The following is a 19,281-nucleotide window of genomic DNA, read 5'->3' as shown; positions in this document are numbered from 1 at the left end:
CTTGACAACTAAATATTACAATTTTAAAAATGTACATCTAGACACCTCAAGTCGTCCTCACCTAGCAGTGACATAACACATAATTTTAGAGATGTGTATATAATCATTTTGTAAGTTAGAATGTTCAAACGACACAATGGAGACAAGTTGTGGTGTCTAGATGTGCAGTGTTACATTGCCAATTTAAGATGTCTATCCATATATTATGCCTTTTGTATATAGTGATTTGAGTAATATTCTTATTCATATTGTCCCTGCATTCTGGATTATATTTGAACAAATGGCTTAGGTACTTGGTAGATGATGTTACATATGTAGATTTCAAAGCTTGTTTCTTTGTTGGGGACAATATTGTTGAACAAAAACATGGAAATTCTTGTGTTAAGGACAATGTCCTTGAGTATATTTCGCAGGTATAAGTGTATCATCGAGATTCAACAAGCTGTTCTAGTATAAATTAAGAGAAGAAACAACTGAGATAAAAGAGTTTCTGTATGCTTCCTGACTAGTGCAGGAAAAAAGTTTGATAAAGTAGTCACTTCAATATGACTATCCACAGCACTACCTAATCAATGATCTTTGGTATTGAGGAAGGAGGAACTGAAAAAAGGTGTCCTAGTTGATATGTAATTGGAGGATCCGACGATCGAGAAGCATGAGGATCAATGCCAATGGCTGCTTGCCTTTGTCTGTAAGATGCCCAAGTTACCAAGTAAAGCCCAGATATAATGAGAAGTCCTCCAAATATGCTGCATTGACAAAATTCATGAGATCGTAAGAATAGAAGACGAAAGTAAAGTAGAAAGAAAAAGATTGTATGAGATAGCCAAATGTGCAAGTATAAACGAATATGCTCATTTTCCAGGGGAAAGAGCTTTCAAAACTCTTTCGCCTTTGTAGGCCTCGTTGTGCCCAAAATTGTGAAGCATAACAAAGAGGAAACTGATAATACGCGAATTATACACAAGTTTTGCTTAAAGGGGCAGTAAGCACTGACCTTCCTAGATAAATAGGACTCCCAAGGAAAACTCTTGATAGAAATGCAGACGCAGCAGGTTGAAGTGGATTGTATAGTGCAACCATAGAAGGGCCAAGAATCTTATTGCACCATGTCAACATTCCGTAGTTCAGGGCAGATGCAACAATTCCCTGAAAAAAAGAAATTATGGCAACATAACTACTTTGTTTTTGCCGCTAACTAAAAAAATGTCTCTTGTTTTCCAAAACAAATGCACAGGCTAACTAACCACAAGGGGTAAGATAAGCAGATGGAGAAGATAATACGCAATGAAACATTTCAAATAACGCTTAAGTAGATATTTTGGCATTCATAGTAGACATGGTTTGGCTGTCATCCCCTATCACTAATCGGCATGGCTAAGTAGTCGATGATGAATGGAAATCTGGAAAGCAACACCAGGGAAGAGAAGCTTGAAGCGCATTAAAGTGTCTACTGTACACTAGATGTATGCTATAAGGCACACATTATATGCACATCTTATAGACTGTAGTTCAAGGCATCTTTTCCCCTTGTAAGAGAGGACGGAGCTAAGCTTCAAGTTGAAAAAAATCGCAAGTGATGTCATGAGTAGAATACTTATTCATGTGGAGAAGAATTTGCTTACTCCATAACATACGTAGTAATGAGAACTCGAAACAGAACAGGAACTATAAAGACGGAGAATGAGAATCTTACAGCATAGCACACAGCAAAAGCTTCAGATTGTGTCAAGTTCCAGTCGGTTGACTCATCGGTCACAAAGAAGGCTGTTGCTACCATTAAAAGACAACCAAAAAGGTATGAATATGCTGTCACTGATATACTTGCAGGGTATTTTGCCAAAACTGGAGCCTGAAAATTTCTTAACATTCAGTTAAGTTAGAATATTCCAAAACAATACAAACAGAAACGGTTTATCTGAAAAAGTCAAGGATCTTTTAGACAATGGTTTAAGACATGCCAAAATCTAAATTGCCAACTATATCCCAAAAAGAACATCGTTCACCAAGAAAAATATAGGCTGTTATGTTTTTTGGCAAGACAATCATTTCTTATAAAATCACCTAATAATCAAACACTTAACACTCGGAATCACTTTATACAATAAAAAGAAGGCCTAAAATTAAATTTGCAGGTTTCAAGTAATTGTTCGATCTGATCAGTAGAAATTAATGGATCCAAGGAAAAAGAATTTAAGAAAAAGAGTGATAACATGTGGTCAGAGGACATGATTGGGGCATTAGAATTATGGACTCAGAGCTTTTCGATTCCTAAAGCCCACGGAGAAGGGTGTGGAACCTCGCTTTCCATACTGCTCCCCCTGCCAGTGTGTTGGCACTTATACCCTTGCTCCCTCCTATCCTTGATGGATCAATTGAACAACTTTACAGAGAAAAATGAACAAATAATATTTCATCCATTAGCACAACAGTTAATAGTGAGGGTCAAGTTGAACAATAACTCAACTAGACCGATCATGTTCGAGCATATTCAATTTTTCATAAAATTCCTTCAACAGAAAAATCTAAGAGCCTCAATTTTTATAATATTCCCTCTTCATCAAGCCAAAAATACTGACATTTTAATGATATGATGCTTTTTCTCAAAGATTATATGAACACACTCAAATTTAAATTAGGTGGTATTTCTGACTAACAGATACGTTCATCAATATAAATTCTCTTTGAACTCCATGAATCGTAATACCTAATCAACTAAAAGGATAGGGATTAATATGAACCACTCTCACGAACCTGTAAACCAATGTTTTTATATTCCTCATTTATTATAAATTTCCTCTTCATCAAGCCAAAGATACTAACATTTTAATGACACGATACTTTCTCTCAAAGATAATATTCTTTTATAGGTTCTTTCTGTCAATATAGAGGTCCCAAATCTCCCTTTCTTATGACCTCGTATTCACGGTATTCTCATTCACTCCACTGGCAAACAAATGGCTTCATTGCCTAGTCGCAACGTCTCCTTTCCCGATTATCTAAGTCCTCTATGTGACTGCAAATTTTTTAAAAAAGTGTTTAACCGCTGTCAAGAAACTTCGTATGTGCTTGAGCCTTTCAATGAGCTCCTTTTTTCCCACCGTACTGTGTATTCTTGTCTTCTTTCTGGATTGACTATCATCAGCAGGCTCAACAACAAAGTCATCATTATCCATTATTATGTTTTTACTTTTCCATTTATTCCTACAGTTAAACTCTCTGAACTTCCAAAGGTTCAAGATTCTATTGATGTATGGAATCATTTTTTCCATTTCCATTTTGAGGCAAGTCTCCTTTCATTCCCTTGCCAGGTTGTCTCATTGAGTTTCGGACTGTCAATCTTAAGAACAAGCAAATGTACCCAATAAAAACATGTCAATTCACATTTAACAGCATGTCATTCAAGGAATTGATCAATTGGCGCAATAAACTTTTTTTTACAGCGATGGTGTTTGGGCCAACTTGCGTATACCTTATCGAGTACCTACTACTTCCCATCAGCACAGGTACTAGATAACTCTCCCACAAAGGCTTAGGTGATAGAAAGAATTCGCCTAGCATTTTTTACTCTGCTGAGAGTTGAACCTAGTCTCTAAAGTTTGCAGCCACCATGTTGTATATTTTAGTATGTAGATATCTGTGTGCAGCCTTTCAGTTTAGTTACTGAACAGTATCTGGTTCTCATCGAGTCAATTGAAATCAATGAAAGCAAAAAGATTATCAAATTACCTGAATGGCTAAGTATGCTGCCATGCACATACAGTTTCCTATTAAGCATAAAACACCGACGTGCCAATCATCAAACCCCAATTCCAGGAAACTTGACATTAACCATCCAGTAGGCTCTGGCTGACCCTTAGCACTTATATCACTGTGTATGAATTCTGAGCCTCTGTCTCCAAACACCACAGGTCCACGGAAGATGGCCATTAAGATTGCCCCAGAAACACAAACAATTGTACCTCCAACCTTTGCTTGACCTTCCACAGTAAAAAGCTTCACTGTTTCTGTACTGCATAAGTAACATTTAAGAGTAAAGTTGAGCAGATCATCCACTACAACAGACTACTGAATGTGCAAATACATGAAAAATACACAGAAAGAAGGCAGATTGGTAGTTTGAGGATGGCAACCACTGTGTGGACAAGAAAGCCTAGCAGAGAAAAAGAAAAAAAGAATCTATTGTATAAGTAGCAAGGGTGTCAATCTTGCCCTGCTTTTATTACTAAAATAAAATGATAGACCTGAAAAATGTCATATATAAACAGGCCTATAGCAATAGCACCCAAGGGTGCGCCCTAGTGGTTAATGAAGTGGAAGGAGAAGTATGAGGTCTCAGATTCAAATCCCAACGGAAACAAAATCACTAGATGATTTCCAACCATCAGCCTAAGCCTTAGTGGATAGAGTTACCCGGTAGTTGTTGGTGGGAGGTAATAGTATCACATGGAATTAGTCGAGGTGCGTGCTAGCTGGCCTAGACACCATGATTATCAAAATAAAATAGGAATAGCAATAAAGAACAGATACCTTGATCAGGACTCTCCTTTTCTAAATGAAAATTCTTTAAGACAAATATTTAGCAGAAGCTCTCTTATATCTTCAAAAAGTACCCCACAAATTATTTGTTGTGATTGACCCCAGTTCTTCTGTGGAAAATGTAGATAGTTATACAATGTGCATAACTTCCTTTCTTTTCAAGAAACAGTTGATAACTAAAGATTTTAGCATCCCTCAACAATAATGTTCATATTTCTCAGTAAAGTCTCCCTATATCTAAGGGTTATATTGATATCCACCATCTTATAAAATTACTGAACTGGTTCACTTATATTACTTTGACTGCAATACAGCTCTATAATAATGGAACTTCATCAAAACACCTAAAACATTATTTCACTCTGAATGCAGATTTGTGGATGCCCAAAAATAATTACAAACAATAGAAGTTTTAACTTCACTGCTGCACATTTGGAAGATATGGAGTATCATATTGATGAAAATCCTGATACTCATTGTAGGTACTACTAAATCAATTAGGCGCAAGGCGCAAGCAATTTCAGGTTTTCTCAAAGAATACAATGGTATGACTGAATTGCTATCTTTTCACCCTATGCAAAGTAAGGAATCACAAGACTCCAGGTCCCCCTTCTCCATGTTCATGTACAAAATAATCCCCCAATTGAGTACAGAAATGTACATGAATATATCTTGAAAGAGAAACAGATATAAATACAGAATCGAAGACAAAGGGGGTTGATTTCTTACGTACCCCATCAATACAGCAAATATGAATGTGAAGACTGGTATTGCAGGTTGCACGGCTGCGGCATATGTTGGATTTGTGTAGCCAAGACCAATAAGAAACAAAAGTTGGTTCCCAAAAATACTGTTGCAGTTGCCAAGAAAAACGAAAAAACATAAATAAAAAAAACGGTTTTAGTTCAGTGTAAGAACTATGCAAGTTAACCACAGAAATAGCAGGCACATCAAACTTACCCAGTTAATCCTAGAAAGAAGAATGATAGGAGAAGCCGCCTATTCAAAGGAATCCTCGACCTCCTAGACATAGAAGGAAAGGCAACATTATTAGTGCCCATGTACTTTCAGATACTGAAACTATTTTTTAAAGAGTTTCCAAAAGTAAGACAATAGTTTAGATGCATACATTTACCCCAAAACCTTTCAAGTAGAGGTTTAAGGAAATATGTACGAACAAGGATACGAGGTAACAACTAAGAAAGAGTAAAAGCCAGAGACATGAGCGACAATTTCAAGCTACTAGTCAGAATACCAACAAAGAATTCTTATGTGAAGTTTGAGAATGCATATGTATTTGTATCTGAAGTTTGAGAATGTATGGATAGACGTTCTTTAAGCTTGCTCTTAAATCGGTATTGTAATTCCATTTTACTAAATCTAAACGCTTTTCTTTGTATCCAACTCACACAACAAGATAAGCAAGTCAACTATCTTTCTAAGAGGCTGTGATGAGTCCTTACTTTTTTTGAGGTTTCATTTTCAAACCTCAAAATGGGAGAGCAGCAGAACAATTTGAGGTGTGATCATAGTGGATTACCAAGAATCAATTAGAAACAGAAATTATATTACCCCATCATAATGGTCAAAAGCACAAGAAGGACAGAGGAAAATGACAACATAATAATTTTATGAAAGATTTAAGTATTAACAAACCGAACTTTTGAAAATGTAAATTCGCTTTAACTACAACAGCTCAAGTTGCAAATACAGGTTGAAATGAGGTAAACAAGCTCAAGCAGTCGACCAGACTCTCACAAACACATACTATTAGACATTGTAGAGAACAAATTTCAGTAAATCCAGAATATTTTAACTTCAATTGTAGAAAGGACTCAAACATTAATTAACCATAGCAACATCTATTTTTCAGAAATGCATCTTCCAGTCCATTCTTTTTACAAATAAATCAGTGCAAATGTCTTTAGCAAATATACACTGGCTCAATCAAAAAACTAAATCTATGTCCTCAAAACGATGTCTGAGCAGTTCAGGCACAGGCTTAAACATTTTGGGATCCCAGCTCCTAATCCTAGCTACAACACCTAGTGTAAGTTCATTAGCTCTAATTCACAAGTTTCATGTCGGATCCTCCAAATTACACCAAAAGCAGTGCATTTTCGGAGGAAGTGTTCGAGCAACGTAGCTTGTGCCTATTAACAAGCTAAGTGGATCAGTCATCGCAAGCTGACCCAAACACCACAATACAAAAACTAAATCTATGTATGTTTTCATAAGCAAATACATGGTTAGATTATAGATTTAAAAGCAACATAAAGGAAAAAAAAGAACTAACTTTTCGCGAACATAGGCAACTGGTGCAAGAATAGATAGAGCAAGAAGATCCCTATACAAACAGAACACAATTTGATTCATTCCCACATTGAGTGCCACTTTGGTAATCACATGGTACCCACCATACAAAAGCTGTATCATCGCCATTGTTCCATGAGCTCTCCATACCTCATTCCCATTCCCCACTGATACAGCTGCCATTTTTATCATTTCATCCCAATCCACCCCACCCCCACCACCCCTTTATACCCCGAAACGATTGTGATGATGGAATTGGTGAAAAATAGTGATGGTTGGTGTGATGGGGTTTCAAGATTCTTGATAATAAAGCTATAGAATGAACAGAAAGTGTGAATTTTTACAGAAATTTTCAGTCACCACGTTGTTTTCATGAATTGGGGTTTTTGCTATTTGGTTCAAAATCAAGAATTTAGCTGAGATTTCAACAAATTGGAGTGACCCACATCCAAATCTGCATCGATCTTTGAGTAAAGTTTGAGTCTTTAGCCATTTTTTTCTATAAATCTAAACATATTGTGTGGATAGTTGACTGGTTGTTATCCGCGTGATATTGTTAGTTTGAATATAATATTTATTTTGATTGTTATTTAAATTATATTATATTATTTAAATTCATTTTGTTGTTACTTTAATATTTTTTTCTCATTTTATCTTTACTTATTATTTAATAATTTTATTTTATGGTTTACTAACTCTATCACGTATCCTTTTTTATAAATTTATCATTCAAATTATGAATATGTGATGTTATGTAATAATACAATCCATTCAAATATTATATTTAATAAAATAATACAATATGATAAATATAATACGATATATTATGAAATAATATGTATCAACCATCCAAACAGAGTGTAAGAGGTTAATAATGGAGTGGGGCTAAAATGTAATCTTAGCTAGTCATAGGGGACAATAAAGAATGAAGTTGTTTTCTTTATTGGACTTTAAAAGGAATATCTAGATTTCAGTAATTAGATTCTACCAATAGAGACAGAGAAATAAACTTTATGCTAAAAATAAATATTTTAAAAATTAAGAAATAAATTTATTACTTACCTTCTATTTGAATAATAATTGTTACCTATTGTTTTATAATATACAGTGTGTGATTGATGTATAAGCAAAGCTAATTGCCACATAATTAAAGTAAAAGAGATGAAACCATTAGTCCTTTCACTTATTCTAGTGCTTTAATTAATCACATACAAATGTCATACACAATCATTTTAGTGAACAAGAAATAAACAAGCTTGTTTGCTTGCTTGAAATTGAAAGCAAATGCAACTAATTTACTTCAAATTTCACAGGCACACTGAAATGGAAGTTCTGATAGTCTCTAGTTTAATCCATGTTCTTGAGTAGACGCAGGACTAAGGCGGAGAGGATGCATTAGCCGAGGCCAGTATCAACTATTGAAGCCAATATTGTTGTTTGTATTGTACTTCTGATTCCCAGTTCGTATCTGAAGAAATTGCAAGTAAACAACTGTTTTCAGCAGGGATCCACGGGGAAAGACGAAGAGATTACTTTAAGCTGAGAGACTTGTGTTACCATTACACGAAAGTAGTACCTTATTAACAATGTCTGTAGCAGCAGCATCAGAGAAATCATGTCTTTCTTTCTTCAGGATTTCAAGACGAGAAGTGATGGAACGCTTCTGTTCTTCTGCCTAACAAATCATTTTTAGGATGTCAACCAATCAGTCTAAGAAATTATATGCATGTCTCTTGAAAAATGATGCATAAGCTCTTCGTTTATGAAAGGACTGCAAGAAATAACAAGAGATTACCGTCTCCAACATTGTCGTCAAGTAGTTGATCTCATTCTGTTTTGCTTCTGATAGGTAGTGCCTGACTTCTTCAACATTGCTCCTGCAAAATTACTGGATATTATACTTAATAGAAACAAGATACTGGAAGAAGTCTTAAAACATGAATTTGTAGCGTTCTCTTTCATGAAATTTAGAGCTGTTATGAAATACCTCATCCTTGAATAGAAGGGAATATGTTAAGATTGAAATAATATTTGGCCAAGGTACTTCTCATAGACTAGGCAATGACATTTCTATATACACAGAACCTCAAATCCCAATCAAATTGGGCTCAAGCTATATGAATCCTCACTAACCATGGCGCTCCAATTAAGCTCATTTCGGACAAATGCTATACAAAATAAATATAGGAAGTACTATATACTTCTCTATATTTTCTACAAGCATGGAAGACATAAGACCTAAAGAGAACCTATTAATACTTGACAAAATAGAAGCCTTGATAACCATCAACATTCTTTCAGTTAAACTGATTCACCAGGATGATGGTGGTGGTTACTTGACAAAATAGAAGTCTTGATCAAATAAATTTCCTACATGCGATGCGACCAAGACAGAAAATAATGGAATTCCAGAAAGTTTTGCCGAAACAAACGAGTGGTAAAGAAAACCATTTTAATCCTGGCTATGCAAGTTATCTGAATGGGAGTAAGCATACTTCTCTGGAAACAAAGGGTCCAAGTTTTGTTCTTCCACAAGCTGCTCCACCATGTTGAGAGTTGATCCTGCCTACAAGTAAAAAATTTGATCCCAAGGAAAACCATATCAGGCATATTATTCCAACTTAACAACTAGAACTCACATAAGCTTTCCTATTTAACTTCACATCAAAGGAAATGATATTAACAAATGCATTTTTCCTAATAAAATAAATCAGTCTCACAACAGCAGAAATGTGAACATAGTGGCATTTCTCTTCTATAACATTGATTTGTGTGTGCTATAATAAGAACATGATAAAACAAACACAGAAAGGAACTAAAGAATTTAAATGGATATTTTTGGTCCATCCTTAAAATTTCTCATATAGCTTAATTTCCTTCTCTTGTGAATCTCTTCTCCAATAAAAACTAGGTTTTCAAACCAGACCTCTCCAAACAGTTTTCAATGCATGGAACTTTTGTTCTAAGTAATCATAGTAAATGAACTTCTAATCTGGAGGTTAGCCTACACTTAATCCATATGAAAACAAGATTTATCTAAAATTCTCAATATTACGAAAGAGACTTCTAGGAAGCACATTTGATAATCCAGATGTAAAATGGTACATATTTTGAAAGAATTTCTCTTTTCCACAACATAGGATCCTCAGCAATGCTTTACTCTCTTCAGAGTTGGTCCAGAAGAAGAGCAAGTGCAATAACAACTTATATCTTGGTCAAAACATCCATGTGCTGAAAATTTTCTAGTGCAGCGTTCAACTGAAGACCAGTAAGCATTTGGCAGTCCTCATAGACCGAAGGTGCAACTTTTGCAAATCTTTCTTGTTCTACTGACCTTAAAAATATGAATGTGAGGAAAATCTAACAGGAGTGCATCTTTTCTTAGAATAACTTTAATAAAGTAAGAAGCATATGATATGTACCTGTGTCTCCACACATAAAGACTCAAATTCATCCTGCAACATTGAAACAGACAACACTTTCAATATTGCCCTTAAAGGTTGAAATGAGAAACTCATTGAAATTCTATAAGTTCACTAGCCAACATGGAATAATACGTCAACATAGCACCATAGCAATAGCAAAAATAAAGTCAATATTCAGGTCAAATAAACTTAATTGGGGGACACTCAGGATGTATTATCTTTCCACAAATGAGAACTATTATCCAGATGACCTCTTAGCCATGTTGTGAAGAAATGAAGACTTGAATTAGAAGTTTCAAACAAAATACAAGTACGTATTCAACTTATGCATCAATATTTCTTTTCTTCCTTTTGGAAGGAGGGGAGGGAAGAGATGGACATGAAACTTGAAGAAATGAAGTAAAGTATAATTCTTCTAATTACTCTTAATGGAGAGGAGATAGCACATGAAACAAAAAGAAAGCAAGAGTAAGAAGGACTTGGCCTTTGTTATTTGTGTAACTTCTAAGTTCTAACTGATGTTGAATTATGATATTCCAGAAGCAAAACACTAGTAATTCATAAAAACACTATCTAAGCCAGAAGCATCAAGCACGGTCCACTGTTTATTCAGGGATACAATCCGACCAGCAGTTGGGCTTTTCGTGAAAGAGAAACACCTAATATCGGACTGACATCACATGTGCAACAACAACAACAACAACAACAATAACATACCCAACGTAATCCCACAAGTGGTCTCTGGGGAGGGTAGGATGTACGCAGACATTATCCATACCATTGTGAGGTAGAGAGGTTGTTTCCAATAGACCATCAGCTCAAAAGAAGTGAAATCAAAAGCAAGACTGAAAAGAAAATAATAGCAACAAAACAACAAGATGGACAAAGCAAAAGAAGCAACACACAGTAGTAAAAATTGAAGAATGGGATACTACACAAATACTACTGAATAAGGAGAACAAAGGTAAAGATGCTTGAGTTTCGGAGTATGCACTGAAACCACCAATCAAACAAGCTCAACAGTAATCACAAACAAACCAAGATGTTCTTTTAAAGAAAAGAACTTTTTTTACCAAAACCTTCACTCTCTGAAATAACAATACCATACTTCCATACATTAAATTTCATCTAGAACGAAACAAAACATTAAAATTGTACTAATAGCATACCTCTATATCCTCGTGCAAAGAAGTAATCACCTGGAAAAAAAATAAATTAAACTAGTTAAAAATGCTACATATCTAGAACTAAGCTTAAAAATAAAACAAATCACAATTTCTCCAAGCTCCAATTTCCAACTAAACCTTCCAAATTCTCAAATTCTAAACCCCTTAGAAAACTAAAAAATCGCAATTTCTCCAAACCCAGTTCACAAGTCCTTAGAATTCGAGAAATTAAATGCTCCGAATTTCTCGAATTCCGAATCCCTTAGATTTTTTTTCAAAACAAATGAATAGAATAAGAACAAAAGGCTAACCTGAATGAACAACCGATGAAGGCGTTCAACTTCTGCTGGAGCAAAATTAGGGAAAGCTTTACAAAATCCCTTCAATTAATTCATGAAAAAAAGGAAGATAAACAATTAAAGAACTGTTTTCTAGGGTTTATACAATATACGAATCTGTATTTCTCAAAAAAACTTTAAAAAATTGTACCTCTTTAGAACATGAAGTTAACAAAGTGTGAATTCCAAGCTCAAATGCAGTTTTCAAATTCGTCTGCCTTGTTCCTGCAATTTCTTCCTTTGTTTTCTCCATTTCTTCAACAATGGCGGGAGATTGAAAAAATGAGGTTATTTTTTGAGTTTTGATTTATTTATTTTTTGAAAAAGATTACCGCTTTATCTTCGTTTTTATATTTGGTCCATTTTCAAATGTAATTACTTGTCCATTTAAAAAAACACGAAATTTAAGAAAATAAAAAGTTTTTTTAATATTATGATAATAAATTAAAGATATCAAATGTACTCAAATGTTACTTAATCTTATGGTCTTAAACATGTTACGAGTCAAGTGAAAAATTGAAATTAAAATATTGTCGAAAAAGGAGAGTGATATTTTTTTTTAAAACTGACTAAAAAATGAAAGAAAGTCGTTCTTTTTTAAACGAAGGATGCAATATCTTTTCTTTCGAAGTTATGCATGAAATAGGAGTAGTTGATAGTTTTTAAAAGTTGTATGGGATTATTTGATATAGTGTATAAAAGTAATGTGGAATATAGTGTATAATTTGTGTATTACTAATGTTTTGCATAATACTGATAATAATGTTTGGTTATTAAGTTATGAAGAAATGTATTATTATTTTATTCATGATAAAAATATGAATTTATTTCAGCATAACTAATATATGTGTAAAATAATACATAAATTTACTTATAACTAATTCCTATATTACTAGTATTTGGATAACTCCAGCCGACTACGAAACAACCTCTTACTTACAAAATTTAGTTTAGAGATTCAAGTTTATTTACTTTTAAATGTTTCACGGTAAAATTACTCTCCTGTCTCAATTTATGTGACACATTTCAAATTTCGAGATTCAAACAAGTTTATCTTTGACTGAAATTTTTTCATATGTCTCTTAAATATATTGATTGTCAATTATCGGGATGACTTATAGTACTTTTTACGTAGTTTACAAATATATAAATATCATTATTTTAAAAAAAATTGAAGATTCTTTGAGCAAATTCTCGATCAAACTTAAACTGTTTGACTCTTGAAAATTAAAATGTGTCACTTAATTTGGGACGTGGAGTAGTTTATAGTAAAAAGTTTCAACTACTAATGAATGATGCAAAATAGTTTAGCAAAAAAGAGAAAATTGATACAAAGTCAGCCAAAGACAATAGTATACATATCTTTACAAGATTATACATGATTTGAATCTGTGTTGCTCAAACTCTTTAAAAATGTCAATAGGGTGTCGGATCCTCTAACAGTAGTACATTTGACACGAGTACGATATCATTTTCGGAGCGGTGTAGCAATGCACAGAGACTTAAAACAGTTTGGACTATACAAATTACAAAACAGAAAAAAATGATCAATGCTCCTCAGTGAGTCTTGAAAGTAAATATAGGCAGGCAGAGCATAGCAACACTGAAGCTGAGAAGCAAAGGAGATCTAATGGTGTGTGTATAACAGCCTTCTTACTCTTTTCGAACAGACCGATAAGAAGAAGCATCACGATAACATGACCAACTTTAGTCTTCATTCCGCTAATAGTTTTTATCTCCAACCATCGTGGTCGTTCCTGACAATTGTATCGATTAGAAGATGTTATGTGCAAGAAACATGACCAATATGTAGTTGTTAGCTCCGGTGGCAAAACCAGGATTTTCACTAAGAGAAGTCAGTATGGAAATAAGGAAACATACGAAGAATCCAAGGGGATTGAAGACAAGGGTGACTCCGCTACTGGTTAGCTCCAAAAGAGACGTTTTTTTTAAGGTATACAAACTAACCTTTAGAGTGAATATCCCGAACAAATTTGATTGATACGGAGAATTTTCCTCCGACGTTGATTTTAACTTGTCAAGGTTGCTGATGAAGAGCTCATAGAGACCCATGCCAAAGACTAACATCACTGTGCCTAAGAGATATATATCTAGAGTAGAAATTGAAATAGTTATATTAGTACTGCATAAAAACCGATTTTTAAATTATAGTAGGAAAAATGGATAGTCTGATGCACATAACATCCTGCGTTAGCAGGGTCTAAGGAAAGGCTTTCAACTTTTAGCAATACAAACAACTGCTGAAAGAACAAGTTTTCTTTAAATATTGGTAGAGTTTTGTGTTTATGGCCCTGTGTAATTGGGAAAGTTTGGTTTTGACTCCTGTGATACACAACTCGCGGAAGAACTTGTCGTTTCCATCTGTTAAGAAGTAAATGGGCAGCTCCGTACACGGACCGGGAACCTAAATAAGCCACAAAAACATAAAAGTGACCAAAATAAACCATTACTTTAGGAAGTAACTAAAATAGGCTTAGTGGAAGAAAAAATTCCACTTTATCTAATATTCTAAACGTTTTCCGTTAGTCTCATAACGTGTATATTTTAATATATAACGAAATTATTTTCTACACTTTATAAAATGGAACTATTTCTTACACTTTATAAAGTGAAACTTTTTCTTACACTTTATAAAGTGGAACTTTTTATTACACTTTTTATAAACTGGATGGACATTGGCCGATAAAGGAGAACGTTGTTGACTAGTCTTAGGCTCCTTCCTAACATAGATTTCAAGTATTGTAAACTTGATTTGATCTATGTAGTCATCTGGAACCCTCAAAAAGTCGGTCAACGATTCGTCATTATAGATAATCCACTCTCCAAAATTTACTTGTCCTTGTGATAAAAATGAAGTAGGGTATTTTACAACTATAATCAAATTATAAACAGTACTGATTATACTCATTCTTTTATAAATTGATGAAAGAAATTTATGATATCGGACATTAATTGAATATTTAGCATTGTGTTTGGGAGGACAATTATAATAAACGGTATTTTCATCATGTATAATTTCGTCATCACAATAAATCAAAACTCTAACTTTTGGTTTAGAAGACATTTTTTTTTTTGAGATTGAAATGAACAAATATAGAAAGTATGTTGTAGGTGCTACCAGTTAATGTTTGAACGTCCTCCTTAAATAGAGATTGAAGGATCTTTCAGAATTAAAAAATAAAAATACATAGTGTAATAATTTTTTCCGTTTTTATGATATGTCAAATCAATATAATTGTATGACAAACACTGCAAAAGAGATAAAAACGTGAAAATATTCCTCTTTATAAAGTGGAATTTTCTCTTCCACTTTGTAAAGTGTAAGATTTTCTTCCACTTTATAAAGTGTAAGAAAAAGTTCCACTTTATAAAGTGTAAGAAATAGTTCCATTTTATAAAGTGTAAAAAATAATTCCGTTATATATTAAAATATACACGTTATGAGACTAACGAAAAACGTTTAGAATATTAGATAAAGTGGAATTTTTTCTTCCACTAAGCCTATTTTAGTTATTTNTACGGAGAATTTTCCTCCGACGTTGATTTTAACTTGTCAAGATTGCTGATGAAGAGCTCATAGAGACCCATGCCAAAGACTAACATCACTGTGCCTAAGAGATATATATCTAAAGGAGAAATTGAAATAGTTATATTAGTACTGAATAAAAATCGAGTTTTAAATTAGAGTAGTAAATGGGAATCGAGTACACAAAGCATCCTGTGTTAGCAGGGTCTGTATTGAAAGGGCCACACCCCAAGAGGTGTGATGTAGACGGCCTAACCTAATGCAAGCATTAATAGCTACTTCCAGGGCTCAAACACGTGACCTATAGGTCACACAGAGATAACTTTACCGTTGTTCCAAGGCTCCCGTTCCCCTCTGTTAAGAAGTAACGTTTTACATCCCACCTCTTCTTGTTTACATTACAAAAAGCCTCAAGAAACTTGGATAAATGAAGTGAAAACTCATTGATTACGCGATAAGTTTTAAGAACCATTAGGAGGTACTATGGCATTCTGTGCATCGTAAAGAAATCAACACGCACACGACAAGGAAAGGATCATTGCAGGAGTGAAAATGCAAGTAGTAAGTGCTATCTACAATGTTACCTATAGCCTCAACAAGCAACAAAATGACGTTTGCTCGACTTCGAAAATATTCTTGGAATGATGTTGTTACATAAGTGCAACCCTACACATGGAAACAAGTTACACAATCATTCTGCAACAAAGAAGATATGGAAAGTTTTCACATTGTACAAAATTTGTTTATCGAAACTAATCAATCGATCAACCAACTATTCTTGCATAATGGGAAGAAGTTAAGGGAAAACAGCAGAGTCCCGTGCTAAGACAATTAAGAAACTCATTTGATATGTATAAATAATGTATTCAAAATTCAGTAAACAAAAAAGAAATATGGTCCAAAACTCATAAACTATAAATTCGTAGAATAAGTGATTGTTTGATAATGAGCAAGGCATATCTGTCTTTCTGCTAAATAAGATGAATTGAACACAGAATTTGTTAGATGTTTTTTTATGAATGTCAACTTATAAGTATCGTAAGTAAATTGCTCTAAGTAGTATAGAAAGGGAGTGTTGAGTCCCATTCAGCAGTAATCCTTCGTCATTTCAAATTTATTTGTCGATAGGCGAACCATTGAGTCTTGGTTCAACTTCTTTTTAACTTCACTTAACGCGTCAATGATTGCTAAACAAAAAAAAACTATGATCCAAAACTCATAAATTATAAATTCTGGCTCCGTCTCTGTAATCATTATGTACTCATATTCAGTCAAAGAAATACTTAAGAGTACCTTGATAAAACAAAGAAATGATCCAATTAACGAACCCCAAACTGCAAGAATAGCAAAAAAACGACAGCTATAAATCACCTGCAAGAAACAAAAAGGCAAATATTCAGACAGAGGAGGATTCAGGATTTTTTCGATCTGTAAAATTATATGGGATATGTTGTTGTTGTTGTTATAAAGATTCAGGATGGGTACCTTCAAGATTTTTCGCACCGAACACATTTACTTTTGAAATTATTGGTTAAGAATTCATTATCTTAAAAAATTATTCGGTACATAGGAACAAAGTCTCGTGTAAGAAATTAGAAAAGAAATGGGAGCTATTTATAAGATGTTGAATACTCTTTTATGGTATAAAGCATTTTGGTGAAAAGTGAAAACCACACGGGCTTGGATATAGCAGACAGTAACACACCATGTTAAGATTATTTCACGCTTACTTTTCCTAACAATTAGTACCAGAGTCGATGATTCCCATACATCAAAAAAAGTTATGGACTTAGGTGACACTCAATAGGTGACACATAATTAATCTCCAAATTAGTTCACGAATGATGATGAGTCACATAAAACTTCGTTTATAAATGATGATTAAGTGTGCATGAATAAAGTCTCATACAAAAAGTTTTTTTTCTTTTTATTTTGTTTGATCTATTTTAATTTCACATCAAGTTTTAAAAATAAAGAATATTTTTGAATATTGTGATTTAAATTTAAAGATATATCAAATATACCAAAATATTTTTTAATCTTCTGATTTTAAATATGTCACGTGCAAAATTAAATTTAAAAAAAGTTGCCAAATACAAAAGGATCATTTTTTTTAAAATCAACTAAAACAAATATGTTAAATAAATCATATTATATTATATTGAGAGTATCTTTATTGGTCACCGTGTCATTTCTAATTACCCATCAAATTTCAAATCAATTGAAGTCCGTCAATCAAATTCAAAAACCTATAAACAACTTCTCATTCAATTGGTAAAGCAGATTTAATCTCACCTTCTCTATATTTTCCTCTACAATTTGTAATTTTGAATCAACGTCCGATTGAATCGCCGGCGATGAAGCACGAACCAATGAGTGAGAGAACCGAGCTGGCCCGTTTGGCAGATCGACCCCGAATTTGACCCGAATAGGCTGAAATTGAGGAACCCATTTGATTATTGAAGCTGATTTTGAGTTTCTGTACAACAATGGAGATATGGAGTTTGTAGATAAGCTACAAGTAGTCAATTTCATGGTGACTGAAATTTTTGAAGAGTAATAAATTTGTGAATAAAAGGAATTTTATGAGAGATATTGGCCTCACATTAAGATGACAGTATTGACGTAACTGATAAAATTATTGTGGTAATTAAAATGCTATTGTATGTTTGAGTGGTCAAAATAGTCTCGTACAAAAATACAGATACCTAGTCTTTTTTCGAGTTGTACGCATAACAGATATTTAGTGTATCAAATATTATATTTTATTTTCAAATTCTAAATTTATTTTTCGACCTGAAGAAATTCTCAACCATTTAATTTTAGAAGAAATGTTCAAATAATATTCGTTTTCATGTTGTTCTTAATTAGTAAATATATGCAATATTATGCCTTTCCATTTTAGTTACTCTCAATCGTATCATATTTCTATATATCGATTATTTATCATTCATTTGTAAAGAATTTGAGAGTCAATGATGTTAATAAGGAATTTTGACATGTGAATTGTGTTGGTACAAACAAATATATGTAAGAATTATTATTAATTATTTCTTACTTATGGCCCAAGTTTACTTGGAATCAAAGTAATACCATAAATAATATTTAATAAGGAATAGATCTCGTCTGTACATTGGTTACTTGATGGACGTACCAAATTAAGTTATAACCTCTATAAATTGGTCCTCCCTCCACCCATTAGGGTTACCACATATTCTCTACATTAATTCCATCGCTGACAGTTGTGGTAACATAAAGTTAGGGCAAGGAGGTGAAAACCAATTTACGACTAACGCTTCCGCTTCTCTTTGTGATGATGTCTTCCACATCAGGTATGTGCCTCCAACATTCTCTATGTAAGATTATCATGTTCAAGATCCTGAAAGTATTTAATCTTACATGTGGTATCAGAGCATGGATTGTTTGAACGGATAATCTTCATGTCTCTTCTGAAATTAATTGAAATAAGTAAATTTTTATTTATTTATTTATTTTGTCAAAATTTCGTTTAACCTTATGCATAATGGTTCTGTTGATTCCATATAAAAGTATATATGATATTGAGTTGTTTCAAGTCATTATTGACATTAACAACTAAGGAATCTAATACACGTGTATAAACAGTTAATAAGAATTTCAATATTACGGTAATAAGAATTTCAATATTACGTGCAACTTATTGTTTGTTATTTTAATAATTTGTGATTAGCAACACTTTTTAATGAGAAAATTTCTTGTAAGTTTAATTTTGTCCAAACAAATTATATTCAAACTTATTGTTGAATCCTTTTGTAGTAGCGTAATTTTGTGCTTGACTAATTAAGGTGTTTGGATTCTTATGTTAATAAAGTGTTGTTAGCAAAATTTAATTTGCACAAATTCTGAAAAATCTTAATCTTTCCATAATACAATAATTATGTTTTGTTTTTAAAATTGTGCAATAAATTAAAGTG

The 19,281-nt window shown here is 33.3% G+C and overlaps 3 protein-coding genes across 3 annotated transcripts; all 3 read right to left on the bottom strand.

Moving 5' to 3' along the window:
- Positions 1-448: 448 nt before the first annotated feature.
- Positions 449-7,363, bottom strand: LOC125862641 (WAT1-related protein At4g19185-like). The gene is made up of 7 exons (XM_049542759.1): positions 6,836-7,363; positions 5,500-5,562; positions 5,273-5,389; positions 3,730-4,012; positions 1,697-1,852; positions 998-1,149; positions 449-749 (listed from the first exon to the last, which is right to left on the bottom strand). The coding sequence occupies exons 1-7, from the start codon at positions 7,042-7,044 to the stop codon at positions 566-568; spliced, it is 1,164 nt and encodes a 387-aa protein (XP_049398716.1). The 5' UTR covers positions 7,045-7,363; the 3' UTR covers positions 449-565.
- Positions 7,364-8,011: 648 nt separating this feature from the next.
- Positions 8,012-12,081, bottom strand: LOC125862179 (uncharacterized). Its single transcript, XM_049542189.1, has 8 exons — positions 11,933-12,081; positions 11,755-11,823; positions 11,447-11,476; positions 10,275-10,307; positions 9,348-9,418; positions 8,648-8,729; positions 8,429-8,527; positions 8,012-8,320 (listed from the first exon to the last, which is right to left on the bottom strand). The coding sequence occupies exons 1-8, from the start codon at positions 12,032-12,034 to the stop codon at positions 8,264-8,266; spliced, it is 543 nt and encodes a 180-aa protein (XP_049398146.1). The 5' UTR covers positions 12,035-12,081; the 3' UTR covers positions 8,012-8,263.
- A 983-nt stretch (positions 12,082-13,064) lies between these two features.
- On the bottom strand, positions 13,065-17,887 carry LOC125862444 (uncharacterized). Its single transcript, XM_049542513.1, has 5 exons — positions 17,624-17,887; positions 16,622-16,699; positions 15,913-15,994; positions 13,750-13,892; positions 13,065-13,538 (listed from the first exon to the last, which is right to left on the bottom strand). Exons 1-5 carry the CDS (start codon positions 17,861-17,863, stop codon positions 13,329-13,331), a joined length of 753 nt encoding a protein of 250 aa, XP_049398470.1. The 5' UTR covers positions 17,864-17,887; the 3' UTR covers positions 13,065-13,328.
- Between the last annotated feature and the right edge of the window lie 1,394 nt (positions 17,888-19,281).

This window comes from Solanum stenotomum, chromosome 4 (genome assembly GCF_019186545.1).
Source record: "Solanum stenotomum isolate F172 chromosome 4, ASM1918654v1, whole genome shotgun sequence".
In the NCBI taxonomy this organism is placed as follows: Eukaryota; Viridiplantae; Streptophyta; class Magnoliopsida; order Solanales; family Solanaceae; genus Solanum; species Solanum stenotomum.
The sequence above is the reverse complement of the archived record's forward strand: the minus strand, read 5'-3'. Positions and strand labels throughout refer to the sequence as shown.

Bases quoted from the DNA above. Each gene is read 5' to 3' on its own strand.
- LOC125862444 (XM_049542513.1), bottom strand. From the start codon at position 17,863: ATGAAATTGACTACTTGTAGCTTATCTACAAACTCCATATCTCCATTG. The intron at 15,995-16,621 runs GTACTCTTAAGT...TTCCATGTGTAG, and splicing joins CATTTCTTTGTTTTATCAAG to GGTTGCACTTATGTAACAAC. The intron at 13,539-13,749 runs GTTAGTTTGTAT...TACAATTGTCAG, and splicing joins TCGGGATATTCACTCTAAAG to GAACGACCACGATGGTTGGA.
- LOC125862179 (XM_049542189.1), bottom strand. From the start codon at position 12,034: ATGGAGAAAACAAAGGAAGAAATTGCAGGAACAAGGCAGACGAATTTG. The intron at 11,477-11,754 runs GTTAGCCTTTTG...TTTTTTTTCCAG, and splicing joins TTCATCGGTTGTTCATTCAG to GTGATTACTTCTTTGCACGA. The intron at 8,528-8,647 runs GTAATCTCTTGT...ATGATTTGTTAG, and splicing joins TGACGACAATGTTGGAGACG to GCAGAAGAACAGAAGCGTTC.
- LOC125862641 (XM_049542759.1), bottom strand. From the start codon at position 7,044: ATGATAAAAATGGCAGCTGTATCAGTGGGGAATGGGAATGAGGTATGG. The intron at 5,563-6,835 runs GTTAGTTCTTTT...TTCTATGTCTAG, and splicing joins GTTGCCTATGTTCGCGAAAA to GAGGTCGAGGATTCCTTTGA. The intron at 1,150-1,696 runs GTAAGATTCTCA...TCTTTTTTTCAG, and splicing joins CTTTTGCTGTGTGCTATGCT to GGAATTGTTGCATCTGCCCT.